The sequence below is a fragment of the Nyctibius grandis genome, chromosome 9 (assembly GCF_013368605.1).
Source record: "Nyctibius grandis isolate bNycGra1 chromosome 9, bNycGra1.pri, whole genome shotgun sequence".
Lineage (NCBI taxonomy): Eukaryota > Metazoa > Chordata > Aves > Nyctibiiformes > Nyctibiidae > Nyctibius > Nyctibius grandis.
Genome location: NC_090666.1, coordinates 26,727,937 through 26,747,350, shown reverse-complemented (window position 1 = coordinate 26,747,350; position 19,414 = coordinate 26,727,937). Strand labels below are relative to the sequence as shown.

Sequence of the window (19,414 nt, the reverse complement as noted above, 5' to 3'; positions counted from 1 at the left end):
GCAGGGATCATTTCTGTCCCAGCTCCAGTTCTTTTGCTGTCTTTTTTCCTTCAGGCACCCCAGCAGCTGAGGTTCATAATAAATGTGGTAAGTCAAAACACGCTTTACAAACATAATAGGGGAACTCTGTGTCAACACCTTCCCCTTTCACGTGATGGTGCAGTCCAGAACACAAACATACTGATCACTTACTGTAACGAAGGTGAAAGAATGTTAGCTCATCAGAAGTGCTGTAAAAATGTAGGGTTCTTCAAATTAGCCACTCTAAATTATGGTCCAAGATTTAATATTTTGCAATAACTGCTGGTACATGCTGGGACCTGACCAGCATGAGCTGTAACATGTAACAGACTGTCTGCAGGTACTCAGAAGCATGCAGTTGGAGACGGCAAGTCCTGATAGGAAACAGAAAGGAGAGAGATGCAGGCGGAGAAGCGCTGACTGAGGGGTGAGTGCTGCTAATGCAAACAACCAAACAGAGGAAAGGGAACAACCAGACAGTCCTCAGGAAAGGTTTCTGAGGAGAAGGGAAATTTATTATAGAAGGGTAAAGGCACACAGATGCCTCTTTAATGTGATCAGTGACCAAAAGTCTATTGCTATTAGAAAGTGGAGGAGAAACAAATATATCAGGAAGTGGAGAAAATGTTTGGATGAGATGTCTGTGCTGATAAATGAACAGTTATGTGGGCCATCGCATACTCAGAAACTGAAAGATACCAAGATAGGATTTTTTTACTTCTTATCCTCATTTTTTCAGTAATGATTTTGATCAAGATGAAGAGTATCCTGAAATAATATTACTTCAAGGTTATTAATTTTATCCTTTAAGAGCATAGGGAGACTCAAAGAAAGAACAGCCCTTGTGTGCTCCAAAGGAGGAGCTCCATTAAAAGTAATCAATGGAGATGGCAGAACTTTGCTCCAGCCCTCTGATCATCTTCATGGCCCTCCTCTGGACTTACTCCAACAGCTCCATGTCCTTCTTATGTAGGGGCCCCCAGAGCTGAACGCAGTACTCCAGGTGGGGTCTCACAAGAGCAGAGAGGGAGAATCACCTCCCTCGACCTGCTGGCCACGCTTCTTTTGATGCAGCCCAGGATACGGTTGGCCTTCTGGGCTGCAAGCGCACATTGCCAGCTCATGTTGAGCTTCTCGTCAACCACCACCTCCAAGACCTTCTCCTCAGGGCTGCTCTCAATCCGTTCTCTGCCCAGCCTGTATTTGTGCTTGGGATTGCCCCGACCCACGTGCAGGACCTTGCACTTGGCCTTGCTGAACTTCATGCGGTTTGCACAGGCCCACCTCTCAAGCCTGTCAAGGTCTCTCTGGATGACATCTCTTCCCTCCAGCATGTCGACCGCACCACACAGCTTGGTGTCGTCGGCAAACTTGCTGAGGGTGCACTTAATCCCACTGTCACGTTGCTGACAAAGATGTTAAACAGCGCTGGTGCCAATACCGACCCCTGAGGAACGCCACTCATTACTGGTCTCCACTTGGACATCCGAGCCATTGACCGCAAATCTTTGAGTGCGACCATCCAGCCAATTCCTTCACTACTGAGTGGTCCATCTGTCAAGACCACACCTCTCCAATTTAGAGACCAGGATGTTGTGTGGGACAGTGTCCAATGCTTTGCACAAATCCAGGCAGATGACGTCAGTTGCTCTTCCCGTATCCACCAACGCTGTAACCCCATCGTAGAAGACCTCCAAATTTTTCAGGCATGATTTGCCCTTAGTGAAGCCACGTTGGCTGTCACCAATCACCTCCTTGTGTCCCATGTGCCTTAGCGTAGTTTCCAGGAGGGTCTGCTCCACCATCTTGCCGGGCACAGAGGTGAGACTGCCTGGCCTGTAGTTCCCCGGGTCTTCCTTTTTTCCCTTTTTAAAACTGGGGGTTATGTTTCCCCTTTTTAAAATGATGGATCATGGGTCTCTTGCTTGTTTACATGCACTCTGCAGGCTTTTCTCTTGCTGGGTGAAACAGAGGGAAACTCTCTTCCCTTTGCCACATTAAGTAGCGTGAAGTGCCTTCTGGTGTTTAGAGGAGAACAACACATGCTAGGTTTGCAGAAGCCCTTTGCATAAATTTACATATGAAACCCAAGATCACTGGGCTCCCTACAGAGTTACTGCTAGCCATAGTTGACATTGCACTTGAAACAGTACTGCAAAGAGCAATATCTTCCACAGAGAGGTTTAAAATAATCAGTTTTGGTTTTCCTTTCTAACCATCAGAGAAGCACCTTTGAATTCTGGGAGCTGTGCAGTGAGAGAAGGAGATGAATGATAATTGCCATGACTGGCTTTTCTCCATATTTTGAGAGATACCACGACTAAAGTGAAGTTAGGTGCCATCATTACCTGATTAGACACTCCTGAGAGCAATATGCGTAACAAATTCCTAGGGTACACCACGTTCATGTACAGGGATTTTATTGTCATTCAGTTCCTTGAAGTCTAAATAAGAACATTTTTAAAAACTAGGTAGCATCCACTGCAATAATGTTAAAATATAGATGTACTACATACCTTCATAAATTCATAAATTAGTATTAGTGGCAATAGATCTACTGCTGAAACGTGAAATTGTCCATTTTTAAATGCAGAACATCTAAGTCACTGAAAGAAAATAAGTGTCAGTAAACTACATGTGCTTTTTTTAAACAGAAACTACCCAAGGAACATGTAAAATGAAAAAGTTCGACTTAATATTTGGCTCTTTATCTTGCCTTTGGGCATTTTTTAAGGGAAACTAAATGCATAAAGAAGAAATATCAACAATATATAAAATGTATTCACAGAAGCTTGTCCAATTCTGAACTCTGGTAAATGTATGAATGTTTCTCCCAGTTTCAAAGTATTTCAGGCAAAAGAATGATCAGCTCAACAAATCTCATCCCATTATTTCAAGAACTACCTCACAAAAAAAACAGCTAAATATCAAAATAATCTGTATTCCTATCCCTGATGGACTTCAGCTGTGCATTCTCAATTATTTTCACATTAAATCAATCTGATATTATAGTACCTTCTAACAGTGATATTTATTCAACCACAGATTAATTGCATTTTCATAACAGAGAGGCCTTTCCAAATTTGGCCCTCCTCCACTCTTGCATAAATTCATTTTCAATCCAACTTTGTATTGTATAAAGCCACACACTACGCAACCACGCATACAGCACTGTTTCAAGCACCCTGCTTCCCTTTGGCCATAATTTGATAAGTGGTAAACAGTTCAAGAGCCCTCTTAACAAACACAAATAATTAGTCTAAACTAAAGCCACTTCTCTAACCCAAATTTAGTTTAAGCCCTTCTGAAGAGTCAACTTTGCACAAACATGCTTTTTGTTGGAAGAGCTGTTACCTGTCTGCTTGTAACCGACGCAAACCCATACCGATAGCATCCATTTTAACAGGTAACCTGGCTAATGTACCATGAGCCCCCATCCACACCTGACCACAGCAGACTGGGAGTGCTGCGTTAGCTGGAGGTGAGCAGATTCAGTGCGAGCAGCCATGTCTGGAGCACTGGCCTCACAACTCAGTGCCAAGCAAGTCAGTGATAACAATGGCATTGTGGGTAAAAGTCTCACAATTTATCGAGAGAATGACTGTCACATGAGAGAGTTACAGGATAGATGGTAGGGATGGTACACTGCTTTCTCATGTGTTTTAAAACATAATTTCCTGTGAAATATCACATAGAGAAGCAGGCTTGACTGTACTGCAGGTGGGAAATTGAATTTAAAAGAATCTAGATGGATCTTTGTGTTCTGATTTTGTTTGTTTTGCAAAGTAACAAGTTTAAAAAACAGCTGTTAAAATAAAAAAATTAATTATGCTGGGGCCTGGACCACAGTGTGCATCTGCCACAGGGAAGTCTGACATGTTGGGCCAGGAGATGCAATTTTAAAAAATCTTTATTCCTTAGGAAACGCAAATTATTTTTTCTCCTCTAAGAAAGAAGGGCAAAGTTTTCCACACTGCTAGCAATTTTGCATGCTAAACAGTGCTTGCTTCATGTATTGTATACATAGAAGGTCACATTCACTGCAGAACACAGAATTAAGCAAACAAAATCACATTAAAGGAGATAATATAATTTTCTCTTAGTTATGAGCAAATGGACATAACAATATGTTTACATTTGTAAATATAAAGTCTGAAAACATAAAAGAAAATACTGTATGGTCAGTTTCTGCTGAGCTTTCCAAGGGCAATCTGATCTAAAACATACAGGTTTTTTAAAGTTACTCAAAACCAAATTATGTCAAAGCTAGTTAAAAATGATGCCACATTTTCTCTTCTTGGGCTTTACAGAGTTGTCCAAAATCCGAATGTCTATGCATTAACCCAAACTTTTATCATGAAGAGTTGAGACAAAGCTTCATCATATGTGAATATTTAAACATGAGCAAAATCTGATTAAAAGCTTCAATTAGAAAAGTTAAATATTTCATTTACTGCTGGTTCAAAACAAATGAATGAGACGGTATGATGGTAGACACCTGCCCTGCTTCCTACCCCATGTTTCTCATCTACACCATCTCCATGTGGTCCACTTCTGGAGCACAGAAGTGTCAGTGATCACGACTAGAGACTTTCAGGTATCATGGTGTATGCAGCTTGCTCCCAAGGAAGAGCAGCTGCCCCACAGCTATTTCACTTTCACAGACCCCAGGCGCTAGCAGACACCACATTAACGTAGGAATGCTATGCCTCTTAGGGAACACGAGGCCTTAAGGTAATACCTGCAGAGAGGCAGATACCCATCTTGTAACGCCTGGTGGCTGAAAGTGATGTCTCTACAAATACCATTATTGGGAGAAACTACGTTCCTTTTTTTCCATGGCAAAGCACGAAAAGAGAACGTGAGGCAGCAGCTTTTTCAGAAATGATCAATGTTACAGTAAGATTCTATGCTTTCCATTTCTTGATGGGTTTGAAGTACTTTCCTAGAACCTACCATCAAGAAAAAAACCCAAAAGGCGGCCTTCTCAAATCTAAGCTTTTTCATGTTTGTTTGGGTGAAAACATTCACAAGACACTTCGTGATTTACTGAGAGTACCTGCATGGTGAAAACAAAGAGCACCAGAAGGGATTCCCGAGTTTAAAAAACATTAAAAAGTCAACTCTGTGGTAAATGAAAGAAAGATATAATCCCTGAGGCTGGAGGAGAGAGGTCCTGTGGCAGAATGAGCTTTTACCTCACCTCTCATAATACAAAGTGTCAAATGCTTAAAACAAAAGAAGGTGAATTTTCTTGACCTGTGATTATTTTCAGAGTTAGTAACCTTGACAGGACTGGGTTTAAAATCTCAAACAAATGAATTACACTGAGGAGAACAGAAAGGCTGGTTAATTCCAAGTTCCCGAAGGCAACTTCTGCCTTGATTAAGCAAGCTTCAAGACTAACAGAAAATAGTTTTTTTTCAGAAGGAATTATAACTGGGAAATTGATCAAAAAATAATGCAGGAAGACAAGTTTCTTCCAAACTAAGACAGCAAAGGAACTGCATTTTGCGTGATTTAGAAGTGCAGGGGCAGTGGGTGCATTTAAACACTGACACTGAAGGTTTCTTGATCACCATCATCTGCTATGTGAAAGAAAAAAGGATTTTTCTGTCATTGACTTATTGAGGTGTATGAGGATTTTTCTGTCATTGACTTATTGAGGTGTATGACACCTATTACAAAGTTTTTCTTCACAAACCATCTTTGATAAGAAACTAAAAATGGTGATGGGAAACCGAATGACACAAACAAGGTGTGACATTTCAAAATCAGGCTTGGATTTTTTTCAGTCCCATTGAAGCACCTTTGCTAAAAAACTGTCTCTTTTCTCAGGGACAGAGAAATACAGCACCTTGGGAGAGCCACCCCCATACAAACCAACGTATCATGAATTTCCTTGGCCTTCTGAACACGGTCAGGTAAGTCCGTACATATTGGAACTTCCTCACAGAAAGAGCTGGAGGAATATTTTTACTTCTAGGATATCTGGTAGACATATTCTTACTTGTTTATCCAGCCTTCTATATTAAGACTCTGATATCAGAGTTGGATAGCAAGAATATTTAAACTGATAAAAATAAAGATGGATCTACCTGATTATTCTAGAGTGGTTTCAGAACATCTGATCTGGTCTACATGTAACGCGTAAAACAGGCACATACTTGCTAACTGTAGGGGTCTGTGAATACCAGTGGCATCAGAGATGATGGGAAGTGATTGAACAGTATGCCTGGCCAAGGGAAGAGAGCACTCCAAGAAAATTACTTCCAAAACCAGGGAATAACATGAATATTTCAGAGAATGGATGTGGAAGTGGATTCTAGCACAGTTTTCTAAGAATTTCACTATTTTCAGAAAGAGCTTTCTCTCAACAAGTGAAATTAGAGTATTTTGATGCAGATTTTGTTCTTTGCCATGACACAGAGACAGAATAGATTTATTTTTTTACTTCTAACAATGTTTGATGGCCTGAAAATGGTTAACTAATGATACGAAAATCTGGATTTAAAATGTAATTCAGTTCTGTAATTATATTTCTTATGCATGGAGACAGAAATAAACTAGAGGAAGAACCTATTAGCCCTTTTGCATGTATAATTGAACACATTTGATATTACTAGGTAACCTTTGTAAGTAACTGGCTTTGAGTTTATGCAAAGAGGTGAACACTTGGAATACATAAATAACAATAAGAGCAGATAGGTTTTTGATTTTGTATTCTGTTCTTTTCTTGTTTGTGTCTGTTAGATGCAGTCAGGCATCCTTGGCTTTATTTGGCCATCATAGAAACATCTGAAAGATCTGACTTTTGCATCATTTAGGTGCAGTAATGAATAAGAACTGACATCAAATATCAATATTATTGGCCCAGCTAAATGGTAGCTGACATCCAACTGGACTGCTGAGAAGGTAAACAAAATTGAAATTTTGTTTTTGTTTAAAAACTGTCTGACATTATTTGTCCTTTAGTAAATCAATGCAAGAATGACCTAAATGCTGTTTGCATTTTGGCTTGGGGAGGTAAAATTGGGCAGTTGCTATCAAGCATATTCTTTACAGTCTTTTAGGTTTTTCTAACATAAACTGTAGTTCCCAAAACACTTTTTTGTTTTCAGGAAACTTGGTAACTTCTGTAATGATTTCTTTAACCTGCAGACATCATACAAACACAGCATGGCAGATACAGACAAACACAGGTGAATGATAATCATACTCTTGTCTGAACACAAACACGTATATACATACGCATAAGGGAGCATATTTTGTCCTACTTTAAATTCATAACGATTCAACCAAGCATCTATAGTTTTTATACTTCATTAGCATAGGTGATTTGCCAAGCTGGGAAAAATGCTGTGCAAAGTATGTGCAAAACTTATTTCAAATGTTATTTAGGCCATACTTGGATTTTATATTACATGCCAGTGTTCAAGAACAGATCACCATTCCTTGTATGAATTCTACTGTATGAAATGGCACTGTTTTCCCCTAGTTGCTGATGAAAAACATGTACTAATGTAAAAATGTTAGTGGTTTGATTTTTCATCTTTGCATGAATTATGCAGATGCATAGATATCCACTCCATAATTATCCACAAGACAGCAGGAGGGCCAGGGCTGACTTGGTCATCTCTGCCTTGATGTCCAGATGTAGGCACTTTGGTAGCAAGGGGGCTCCCTCCCCACCTTTTGCCCACCACGAGCCTATATTTGTACAGTCATATAGAATCTACCAATTAAGTGGGGTCACCTCAAATCCTGGTAACATCAAAAACTGGGGAAATTACTTGGCCTCTTAGGTGCAGTCTCACTTGGGTTTCCCTAGAGTGGGTATCTGCTTTCTCAGGTAAGGCATGTTCACATGTATCTTTTACTGCACTCGGAGCCTTTGCAGAGAATTGGAACACACACAGTAGCCTCTAAAAAACCATCCTCACAAGTACACACACACATTTCTACTCCAAGGCTTAACCCTCAGTGGAAAAGAAACATCTGAAACATTTTTCTGTACAAAGTTAGTTGTGTTATGGGGACACGGGAGTAAAAGAGATGGTAACATTAAATTTTAGGAGGAAAGATACGTTTTTCTACATCTTCAATTCAAATGCAGCTATATGGATTTTGCTCAAATTTTCTCAAGCTTTCCACAGGGAGGGAACTAACTTGGAAAACCGCAGAATTTATACACTGCTGAAAGTGTTATCTTTTTAGTCCTAACATAACCACAACTACAGAAGTGAGAGCAGAGTATTTATCAGGGCAATGGGACTACCTGCCAGATTCTCCAGAGAGCTCGTATCCCAGCAAGGCAGCCTCCAAAAAATGGCCATGTTTCAGGTGCCAAACTGGCAGTTATGTTCCGTAGGAAAATTGCTAATTGTGGACTCCGAACACTATTAAGAGTTCTGGCTTTAAACGTTGCCCACTTAACAAAAAACTATTAACTAAGGTTTCAGAAGCATGGTATAGTAAATAACTCAGATTTAATCAGTTTCACAGTTTAATGAGGATTTATTCAATTTATATAAATGTATTATTCTTTTTTTTCCTTCTTCCTCATACAATACTCTTCCCCTAAAATATTCGTTAATTTTTGGACACACTGCCCAGATGGCTCTCTGATCTAACCAGAAAATGTGTTCTTTTTTCTTGTATTTTCTCTACAGGACATTGAGTAATTAGAATTTCATGTTCATTCAAAACTCTTTTGGGCACCAAGCAGCCTGAGACACGACTATCACAAGCCCACTGAAATGACTTAGGAGCCTACTTAAACTGACCTATACCCTAAACAGAAAAAGGAGTGAATCTCTTGGGATCCTTCACCATTACAGCACTGCACCCACGGAGTCCGACCCTATAGACAAGACTTCTGACAAAGATGGGATCTGCAGACCTGTGACATTAGGATATATTAAAAAAAAAAAATCCAGGTAGGATTCTGTCAGCAATCAGCCTTCAGTTTTGCCATTTCAGACTTAAGAAACCAGACTTTTCCAACAAATCTTTGCCTGGCTGCAAAGCTTCTTTGGCCAGGTCTAATCATTAGGCTTTCTGTTGGCCACTCTGGAAGTGATGTTGCACCTTTGTCCAAACACTCCACAGTCAATCTCCAAAATCTTTCCAATGAAAGTATTGTTGAGAATACTTATGTTTCTATAAAAACCTTTTTTCCTCATAAAACATGCACCTTTTAGCAAAGAGATTTAACAAAAAAAATTATCACTCAAAACATCTTAATTAGCTGGCTTAGGGTGGAATATTTTAATTTCTTAGTGGGCAAACACTAGAGAGTAAGAAAACAGTTCTTTGTTGATATATTTGGTTGAAATATAGCACTTGCTTTGCTAGCCAACCAGTGTGGCAACTGTAACTTGCACAACTCAGGACCAACGACTTGCAGAAGTTTTCCAGTACATACAGAGTTAATTTACATAACTGCAATTAAAGCTTCTGAAAGTATATTCCTCAACTCAGTTTAATCAATGCTGCACTGGATGTTTCCATTTTTACTAATTCAATCATTGAGAATGTCAACCAATGATTTTAGTCTAAAGTTTAATGCCAACTATAATATTCTTTACCAAAATAACATGCTTATCTGGAAGATTATCAGCACACAGTCTTTCAGCTTCCTGTTAATCATTACAGGTCACACTAGAGCATGAGGCTCTTTGTAAATACTCATGTTAAAGACAGTGCTATAGTATTGCTTTAGTATTTCCCTTGCGATTCCTGCTACTGTTAAATATTCTTTCCTCTACACCATGGTGTTTCAAAATAATGACAGGCAGGTTGTGCCTGTCAAATATACAGATATACGCATGTGACCAAGAAAGAATCAGGATGCCTTGGGAATTCCTAGTCCCCTCCTTGACACAAGCTTATCAGCAGTAGCTGATACTGAACAAGAGGAGAATATTCAGGATTTACAATGGTAAAAATTGGGACCTTGCTCTGCAGTAAGAGCACAGGGAGCAGGACCACTGTTAAGATATTTTTTTCAGGAAAGACAGAAGAAAGCTGGTCCCTGAGAGAAAAGAGTGCAAGTGGTAGCAGAAATCAGCACGTGCCTCACCACCAGCACATGCATCACCACTTCCAAACCAGTTTTAATGAGCAGTGTGGCCAGGAGAGCTAGAGGAACCATACATCACAAATGTTTTGGTCATTTCAAAATATTTCCTATCACCTCAAAGAAACATTTTGGAAAAATTACTTCCCTTCCGAAATTAACAGGCATTCAGATGGTTGGACTGAATGATCTTAAAGGTCCTTTCCAACCAAGATGATTCTGTGATTCTCTGGGACTCTGCTCTGGCTGGCAGGTGTGTGCCACACTGAACCGCTCAAGAAGTGATTACTAATACTGAATTCAGCTGCAGAGGTATCTATTTCACCAAAGTACATGACAGTATTCACCAGAGCAAGGAACATGATGATTGAAAAAAAAAAATTTGTACACAGAGCTTACCTTCATGTTGAATGTAGCATGATTACAGGAATGCAGGTGACCAGAGAATGTGTAAACACAGAGACCCTAGGAATTAAACATAAAAAGAAAGCAATTAAATAAATTATAGTGATAAATTATTCTATACCCTTGTAAATAGAAAGACCTTGATTTTATGTCAGTGTGCAAACCAAGGCATTTTGTGTGCTAAAAACCAGCTCCTGGTTGCTAGAAGAGGAACACATTTCTCGCAATCTCTAAGGATATATCTCCTTACCTCACATAATAGCTAGCAGAAAAGGTGCATTCAAATGTCACAAAAAAAAGCCATCTCCCTCACCGGATGGTTTGAACTAGAAGGTGTAATCACTGCTTCCAAAAGACTGAGCTCCTGCTCTTAGGCAGTGATTCTGTACATGTCTCCTGATATTCCATGCACACCATTAAAGTCTTCCGTAAGGAATCACAAACATGAAATCAAAATTAATTATCTTTTGTCATCTTCCATATTAGTGACCTACATAGTGCAGTAACATATGTCTGATATCATCACTGATATCTGACTTGTTCTCCCAGTATGGGGGGCATCCAACCACAGTATCTCCTGCTAAAAAACCCAAAGTCTTCAAGAGGGGAAGACAGAGGTATTAAAAATTAATGCACTTCTCTGTTTTCATATAAATCACTGGCTTCATGGGTATCAGGAACAAAAATTCTTTCTATGGAAAGTGAAACCCAGCTTTGAGCAGTGCAATCATATCATGAAGAACAAGTTTTCACTATAGGAAAACATTTTATTGACACTGGAATTGAAAGACAATTTGTTGCATTTTTCTGGAGAGACTAAAAAACCCAAACCCAAGATCTGAAGTTCTTCCATCCATCCTAGTAGGCCTCCTTTGTACTTATTCCAGCTTGAATCAGTCTCTCGGGAGCAGGGGTAACATAAGTTAATCATACTTCCCTCATGCTTTTAGAGTTTATACCATCAGCTTAATTACATTTTTGTTTTCCCAATCCGCAAAAAAAAAAAAAAAAAAATATCCTACTCTGATGTAAGATATTTGAATTCTCTTTTTCACTGACAAAATCTCCTATATTTTTATCATCAGCATGCTTTATCAGTATATTCTCACTGTTTGCAACAAGTCCTTTCAGGAAAGTAGTTAATGAGGTTTGACCACAAGGTAATTCTGGAGGGATGCTACTCAATCATACTCTGTAGTTCATATTACATCTCTGAACCATTTAGGAGAACTCAGTCCAACAAAACAGCAGTTAAAGGAGATTAGATTGCTGTTGTAAATATCTCAGGGGCTAAGAGCAAAGAAAGAAAAGAGCTATTGAAGCTGAAGAGCAGTGTTGACGCAGGAACATATGGGTGTTCATTATCTCCAGATAAATTTTAGTTGGAAATTAGAAGACAGTTCTCAAAAAGTGAGATACAAAAACTACCCTCCACTCCAAGTATTTGGGATAAAACCTTCTCATTAATAGTAACAAGCTGCTTGAAAAGTCTGGAAATAAATTACTTTCTCCTGCATGTGATCTTTTGCCTGAACTTGGAGACCAAGGAGACTCCAGTCTTGTTCATATGGCATTAGAACACAAATTTCTGATAAAGTCCAGCATTTAAGGCTTCAACGAATTCTCTTTGTTTAAAAAAAGGCAGCAGGCTGCTTTGGCAAGCGCCATTTTGTATCTTATTGTATTTTTCATTTACCTTTCTGTCTTGAAGTACTCACTGCTTCAAGGCTGCATACACTATTGAGATCAAACTAGGAAATCAGTATTATTCCCATGGAAGGACTGCAAGACAAACATAACAAAAAAAGGCTCTGGACTATTAAAAGCAATCCACTGTCTTTAAAGAGCAAGCACACCACCCACTTCAAGCATAAAAAGGTTGCCAGAGTGCAGTTCTTGAGCCCTGCACGGTTTTCAACAGACTTACAGGTGAAAAAAGTGCTAAAAAAACACGATCCAAAAAACTTGTATCTTTACATGACTTCTAAATAATAAAATCTGAACCAATAAATCCTGATAAAAAGAAAATTTAAATGACTATTATCCAATTATAAATTCACATTTGGAATAGAAATGTGATTACACAAAATTCCCAAGAAACTGACAGACAAATTAAATTTGATAAAGATAACATAATAGGAGACAAAGATAACCAAACACATAGGTGCAGTCTAGCAAGAAAAAATTTTATAGACATAAAATCTACCTCGTGGCCCAGCAGCAATATCAATTGTACCCAATCCACGGTAACAACCCAAATGTTGGTGCATGTTTTGCATGTAAAGAATAGCCCTTATAGAATAACTGCTGTTGCTCAGCAGGGCATAGTATTTACCCTCAGAGACTCTCAAATACCAATATATACACAATAACCTTTCCACAAATAGCACACTGTTGCAAACCAAAAAAAAAAAAAAAGAACACATGGATGCCATGCCACAAAATGAATATGAACTTTCTGACTTCACTTCCATAAGTCAATTCAGTATAAACAACCTGAAAGGGATTTTAATAATAGTAATAATAATAATAAAAGCTCGACAAAGGCAATGGTTCTGTAAAGTGTTTCTCAATACTATCACTGTAACTTAATTTCCAAAGTGCCACTTTATTTTTATTCAATGCACAGCCAGTGTTTACCGACACCAGGAAATCAGAGTTTTGCAGACATAGATGCCTTAAAAATAAAACTGGAAAGCTTACTATTTAGCTGTAATGTCCCAGCACAATCAAACAGTAACAAATTTTCTCTGGATCAGAGTGCATGTTAAGGCAGCACTGAACTTTCAGCACCAAGAGCTCAGCAGGAAGGTAATGATACCCTGTTTGCACTGCATTCTGCTTTTCAGTCTTTAATTACAAAATAATCTACTATAACACCACCAGGACCACTGCTTTATTCACTGTGGAACTGAACCAGGTGTGAACAGGGTGTCCAAGTCTCAGGCTTAATCTCCCTTGGAGCAAAGTCTGGAGCATCTCTTCTTCAGGGGAGTCTCACTGGAGTGCTTTGCAAATTGGTCCTTGGCTTACCTACAGCTTCTTGTCATCCAGGAGCCAGCTGTACAACCCCATGTACCAGTACAAGTTGGGGACAGAGCTGTTGGAGACCAGCGTAGGGGAAAGGGACCTGGGAGTCCTAGTGGACAACAGGATGACCATGAGCCAGCAGTGTGCCCTTGTGGCCAAGAAGGCCAATGGCATCCTGGGGTGTATTAGAAGGGGTGTGGTCAGCAGGTCGAGAGAGGTTCTCCTCCCCCTCTACTCTGCCCTGGTGAGGCCGCATCTGGAGTATTGTGTCCAGTTCTGGGCCCCTCAGTTCAAGAAGGACAGGGAACTGCTAGAGAGAGTCCAGCGCAGAGCCACGAAGATGATTAAAGGGGTGGAACATCTCCCTTATGAGGAGAGGCTGAGGGAGCTGGGTCTCTTTAGCTTAGAGAAGAGGAGACTGAGGGGTGACCTCATTAATGTTTATAAATATGTAAAGGGCAAGTGTCAAGAGGATGGAGCCAGGCTCTTCTCAGTGACATCCCTTGACAGGACAAGGGGCAATGGGTGCAAGCTGGAGCACAGGAGGTTCCACTTAAATTTGAGGAAAAACTTCTTTACTGTAAGGGTGACTGAACACTGGAACAGGCTGCCCAGAGAGGTTGTGGAGTCTCCTTCTCTGGAGACATTCAAAACCCGCCTGGACGCGTTCCTGTGTGATATGGTCTAGGCAATCCTGCCCCGGCAGGGGGATTGGACTAGATGATCTTTCGAGGTCCCTTCCAATCCCTAACATTCTGTGATTCTGTGATTCTGTGATTCTGTATGCATCTCCCTTTTCACTGAATTCTTTAAGGTTCAAGACAAGCAGGGGCAAACATCTGGGACTTGTATCACAAGAAAAAGAGCAGAGGAAAAAGGAGGAGCTTGTCTTTAACATTAATGTTAGGGGGAGTTGTCAGTTAGGGAAAATTACGTTCCTTTGCTGGTACCTTCAAGGTCTCACTGACCATTACCCAACTGACAGTGATAACATTACCACAAATCGAGAGTGGGAGAAACAAGAAAACATCAGAGCAGAACTCTGCAGCTGAAAAAAGACCCATTTTTTCCACATTTAACCCACGGGGTCTATCCAGTCTCCTTGCATATAACACCCTAGCAGTATAAAGGGCAGTAAATTATGGAGAATACATTATTATTGTTAACTGAGTCATCAGGTCTTGATTGAAATATTAATGGAGGAAATCTCAGTTCTGTTCTCTCCTTGAGCTACTGCCCAATTACATTAATAACAATACATTCTTCCTCTGTGGAAAACACACAGATAATAGCAACATTCAAATAAAACCAAAATATGAAGTGTTCTACAATGTTGGTTTTTTTTTAAAAAAAATGATTATTCACACATGCACACACACATATAATTTTCCAGTTTGAAACACAGAAATTAACATTAGAATCAGTGGTTAGAAACACCATGGCATTATGTTACGGAGCCTATCAACCTCTCAGCTTCCACTGAACTCAGACATTAATTGCCTGCCTTGGGGTGGAGCTATCTAAAAGACTTCAAATAGAGAAAACATTTCTTTTTAAAAAATGCAATCCAGTATTGGAGAAAAGCAGCCTGACCTTTGGAACTATGGATCTGCGAACAGTAATCCTGCTGCGAAAGTAGTTAAACAAGGAACCTAAATTCAAATTATTCTTTGTTCTTACTTTCACAGGATAAAAGCCCAAGATTTTGGAATCAATAGTGAAATTCTGCTGTAAATCCTCCCTATTGTGTCCATACAGATTTACAAATACCAGGGCAAGACAAGACAGGCTGCAGACAATCATAATTAATATACTACAGCCTCTTTGCATCTGTAGAATTAAGTTCAACCATTAACTGTGTAACACAGCAGTTGAAACTTCCTACACTTACTTTAATTACCAGTTTAGCAGCAACAACAAAAAACTCCCAAACCTAACAAGTCATAATTCAAGCACCTCTGGAGAAAACACACAGCCAAAAACTGTTGAGCATCATTTGAAAACCTACTCATTTTTTTTTAAACTCTGCTGTTTTGATTGTTTTTTCTGGAGTTTCAATGCCTTGCTATACATGAAAGTCTGATATGAACAAACTTACTTTGCCAAGTTCAAAAATGAAGATATCAAATGCATTAGATCAAGCTGAGTATAATATACTAGGTGCAATATGTAATTATCTTTATTAGTTTGGTATGATATGAGCTTTCAGATAACAATATCCAAGTATGAGATTTTCCTAAGCAGTGTTCAGATAGAAGATTTATTTGCAATTTCTTGGTTCATTTAGAAATTAACTCAAAGAAATAAGTTCATTCAGAAGGACTGAACCAATAAAAGTGTTCAAACCATGAAGCACTCAACAGTGGAACTGTTCACCTCATTCTCTTTATTAAAAACAAACAAAACCACCCAATGGTTTTTCATAGAAGTCACAGAAGTCATAGAATCATTTTGGCTGGAAAATACCTTTAAGATTTTATTTGGGGGAAAAAGATAGTATCTTGGATGAAACTTCTGATCTTACCTAGGTAAATTTTTTCCAGAAAGTCAAATAACCTAAGGGTTAGGAAGCTCACTTCGCTAGACTTGAACTTTTCCTAAAACAAGTGTCATGTTAAGTGTACCGTGATTGATGGCTACTGACTCATTGGGGAAGGTCTAACCTTTCTCTCAGTCTCCCTAGCTGAATACGGCCAAGGGGTTCCCTTTTTACAAAGTGTAAAGAACTTTTGCAAAGTGCAAAAATGAAAGCGTGACTCCTACTCAGATCCTGGCCTTATTCATGACATGGTCTGTCTGCTTGGTCTACCTGCGCTTTGCATCAGCAAGACTCTACTAGCAAGCTCTGAAGGAAACGTGTGATGCGTCCAGCAAAATTGTGGGCTCTGAAGCCACTCCACACTGCAGGGGAATTGGCTGCACTCTTGCCTTGAAGTAGGCGCACTGGAAACATCATAAGGGATTTAGATCGCTTTATTAGAGCGCGTATCATAACAAGGCAACTTTTAAAAGAGAGAAAACTCATTTTCATGGGATATGACAGCTAAACACAGAAACTGGAGGAAAGAGTCTAAAACCACCTACCCCTATACCTTTCACAAGACAGTTCCTTTGTTTTAGTCTCTCCTTTCAGCCCAGCCTGTAATAACTCACTTCAGCAATTTCCTGCATCACACGAAGTCTGTGTGCATCCCCGGTAAGGCCAGCCCAGCTGCTCGCAGCGAGAGCCGCTTTCTTCTCCATCTGCCCCGTCCTGTCTCATCCAGAGGGCACCACTCAAAGCAAGGCAAAAACGCATCCATCTCCCAGCTACTCTCCGAGAGACTTTTACGAGCACATGATGTACAGTATCTGTACAGTAAGCAGTGAACAAATTTGGAAAACAATTTTACCATCTGTCACCACAGGTTTTACTTGATAAGCTCAAGCACAGAACCTTCAGCATAGAGTTTGCTTCTGTTCCCCTCGCTTGGAATAGACCCTGCAGAAAAAAATCATGTGGAGAAGACTGTTTCTTGATGTTAAACCAGGGGTAAGGCCAGGGCATTACTCAGATGGTTTGTAATCCTGTATTTGGGGAATAAAATTAACTTGCAACAGTCATTTGTGTGCCTTAGTACACAAGGATTCACAGAAGCAGGTATGTACACCAAAGCTGAAGTACATCAGCTGTTGGGCTCTTTGCTATTCTTATGGTGATCTCCCTTTCTCACGAACAGCTTTTTTTTTAACCTTTATTCACTACATTTTCCTAAAGAAACAAAAGAGAATTTTGAATCTCTTTAAAATGCATGAACTTATTGAAAAACTTTCATACTGTGAAACATTAAAAACTTGAGAAACAGCATTTTCGTAAAGCTGGTAGGTAATAGAAACTAGAAATAGAGCTCTGCCTGCCAGCTAAGCCTAATGCCACGCTTTTCATCACAGACCAGCCTTCCTTTCCCTTTGGAGTTAGTAACACCTGCTATTAAAAATATGGAAAAAAACTAAAGTATCCTTGCTCTGGGACTCTCCTGAATTATCTGGACTTCAGTAGGGCCAACTTTGGCCTTTTCAAGCAATTGCTAGGGGAAATCCCATGGGACAGGGTACTAGAAGGTAAGGGGGCCCAAGATAGTTGGTTAGCATATTCAAGGACTGCTTCTTCCGAGCTCAAGATCAGAGCATCCCAACAAGTAGGAAGTCAAGGAAGGGTACCAGGAGACCTGCATGGTTAAACAGGGAACTGCTGGGCAAACTCAAGTGGAAGAAGAGAGTGTACAGATCGTGGAAGGAGGGGCTGGCCACTTGGGAGGAATATAAGTCTGTTGTCAGAGGATGTAGGGAGGCAACTAGGAAAGCTAAGGCCTCCTTGGAATTAAACCTTGCAAGAGAGGTCAAGGACAACAGAAAGGGCTTCTTCAAATACATTGCAGGTAAAGCCAACACTAGAGGCAATGTAGGCCCACTGAAGAATGAGGTGGGGGCCCTGGAGACAGAGGATAAAAAGAAGGCGGAGTTACTGAATGCCTTCTTTGCCTCTGTCTATACTGTTGGAGGCTGTCCTGAGGAGCCCCAGACCCCTGAGGCCCCACAAGAAGTCAGGATAGAGGAGGAATCTGTCTTGGTTGATGAGGGCTGGGTCAGGGACCAATTAAGCAACCTGGATGTCCATAAATCCATGGGCCCTGATGGGATGCACCCGCGGGTGCTGAGGGAGCTGGCGGAAGTCATTGCTAGGCCACTCTCCATCATCTTTGCTAAGTCGTGGGCAATGGGAGAGGTGCCTGAGGACTGGAGGAAAGCGAATGTCACTCCAGTCTTCAAAAAGGGCAAGAAGAAGGACCCGGGTAACTATAGACCGGTCAGCCTCACCTCCATCCCCGGAAAGGTGATGGAACAACTTGTTCTTGGTGCTGTCTCTAGGCACATCAAGGATAGGGGGATCATTAGGGGCACTCAGCATGGCTTCACCAAGGGGAAGTCATGCTTAACCAACTTGATAGCCTTTTATGAGGACGTAACCCGGTGGATAGATGATGGTAAAGCTGTGGATGTGGTCTATCTCGATTTCAGTAAAGCGTTTGACACAGTCTCCCACAGCATCCTTGCAGCTAAACTGAGGAAGCGTGGTCTGGATGATCGGGTAGTGAGGTGGATTGTGAACTGGCTGAAGGAAAGAAGCCAGAGAGTGGTGGTCAATGGGACTGAGTCCAGTTGGAGGCCTGTGTCTAGTGGAGTCCCTCAAGGGTCGGTACTGGGACCAGTTCTATTCACTATATTCATTAATGACTTGGATGAGGGAATAGAGTGCACTGTCAGCAAGTTCGCTGATGACACCAAACTGGGAGGAGTGGCTGACACGCCGGAAGGCTGCGCAGCCATTCAGAGAGACCTGGACAGGCTGGAGAGTTGGGCGGGGAGAAATTTAATGAAATAGAACAAGGGCAGGTGTAGAGTCCTGCATCTGGGCAAGAACAACCCCAGGTACCAGTACAAGTTGGGGACAGACCTGTTGGAGACCAGCGTAGGGGAAAGGGACCTGGGGGTCCTAGTGGACAACAGGATGACCATGAGCCAGCAGTGTGCCCTTGTGGCCAAGAAGGCCAATGGCATCCTGGGGTGTATTAGAAGGGGTGTGGTTAGCAGGTCGAGAGAGGTTCTCCTCCCCCTCTACTCTGCCCTGGTGAGGCCGCATCTGGAATATTGTGTCCAGTTCTGGGCCCCTCAGTTCAAGAGGGACAGGGAACTGCTAGAGAGAGTCCAGCGCAGAGCCACAAAGATGATTAAGGGAGTGGAACATCTCCCTTATGAGAAGAGGCTGAGGGAGCTGGGTCTCTTTAGCTTGGAGGAGACTGAGGGGTAACCTCATGAATGTTTATAAATATGTAAAGG

The 19,414-nt window shown here is 40.7% G+C and overlaps 1 protein-coding gene across 1 annotated transcript in view; it reads right to left on the bottom strand.

Moving 5' to 3' along the window:
• SPAG16 (sperm associated antigen 16) overlaps nucleotides 1–19,414 on the bottom strand; it is a 430,506-nt gene that overhangs the window by 126,917 nt on the left and 284,175 nt on the right. The window contains 1 exon segment of the mRNA XM_068408093.1: nucleotides 10,502–10,567. Coding sequence (XP_068264194.1) covers nucleotides 10,502–10,567 — 66 coding nt within the window.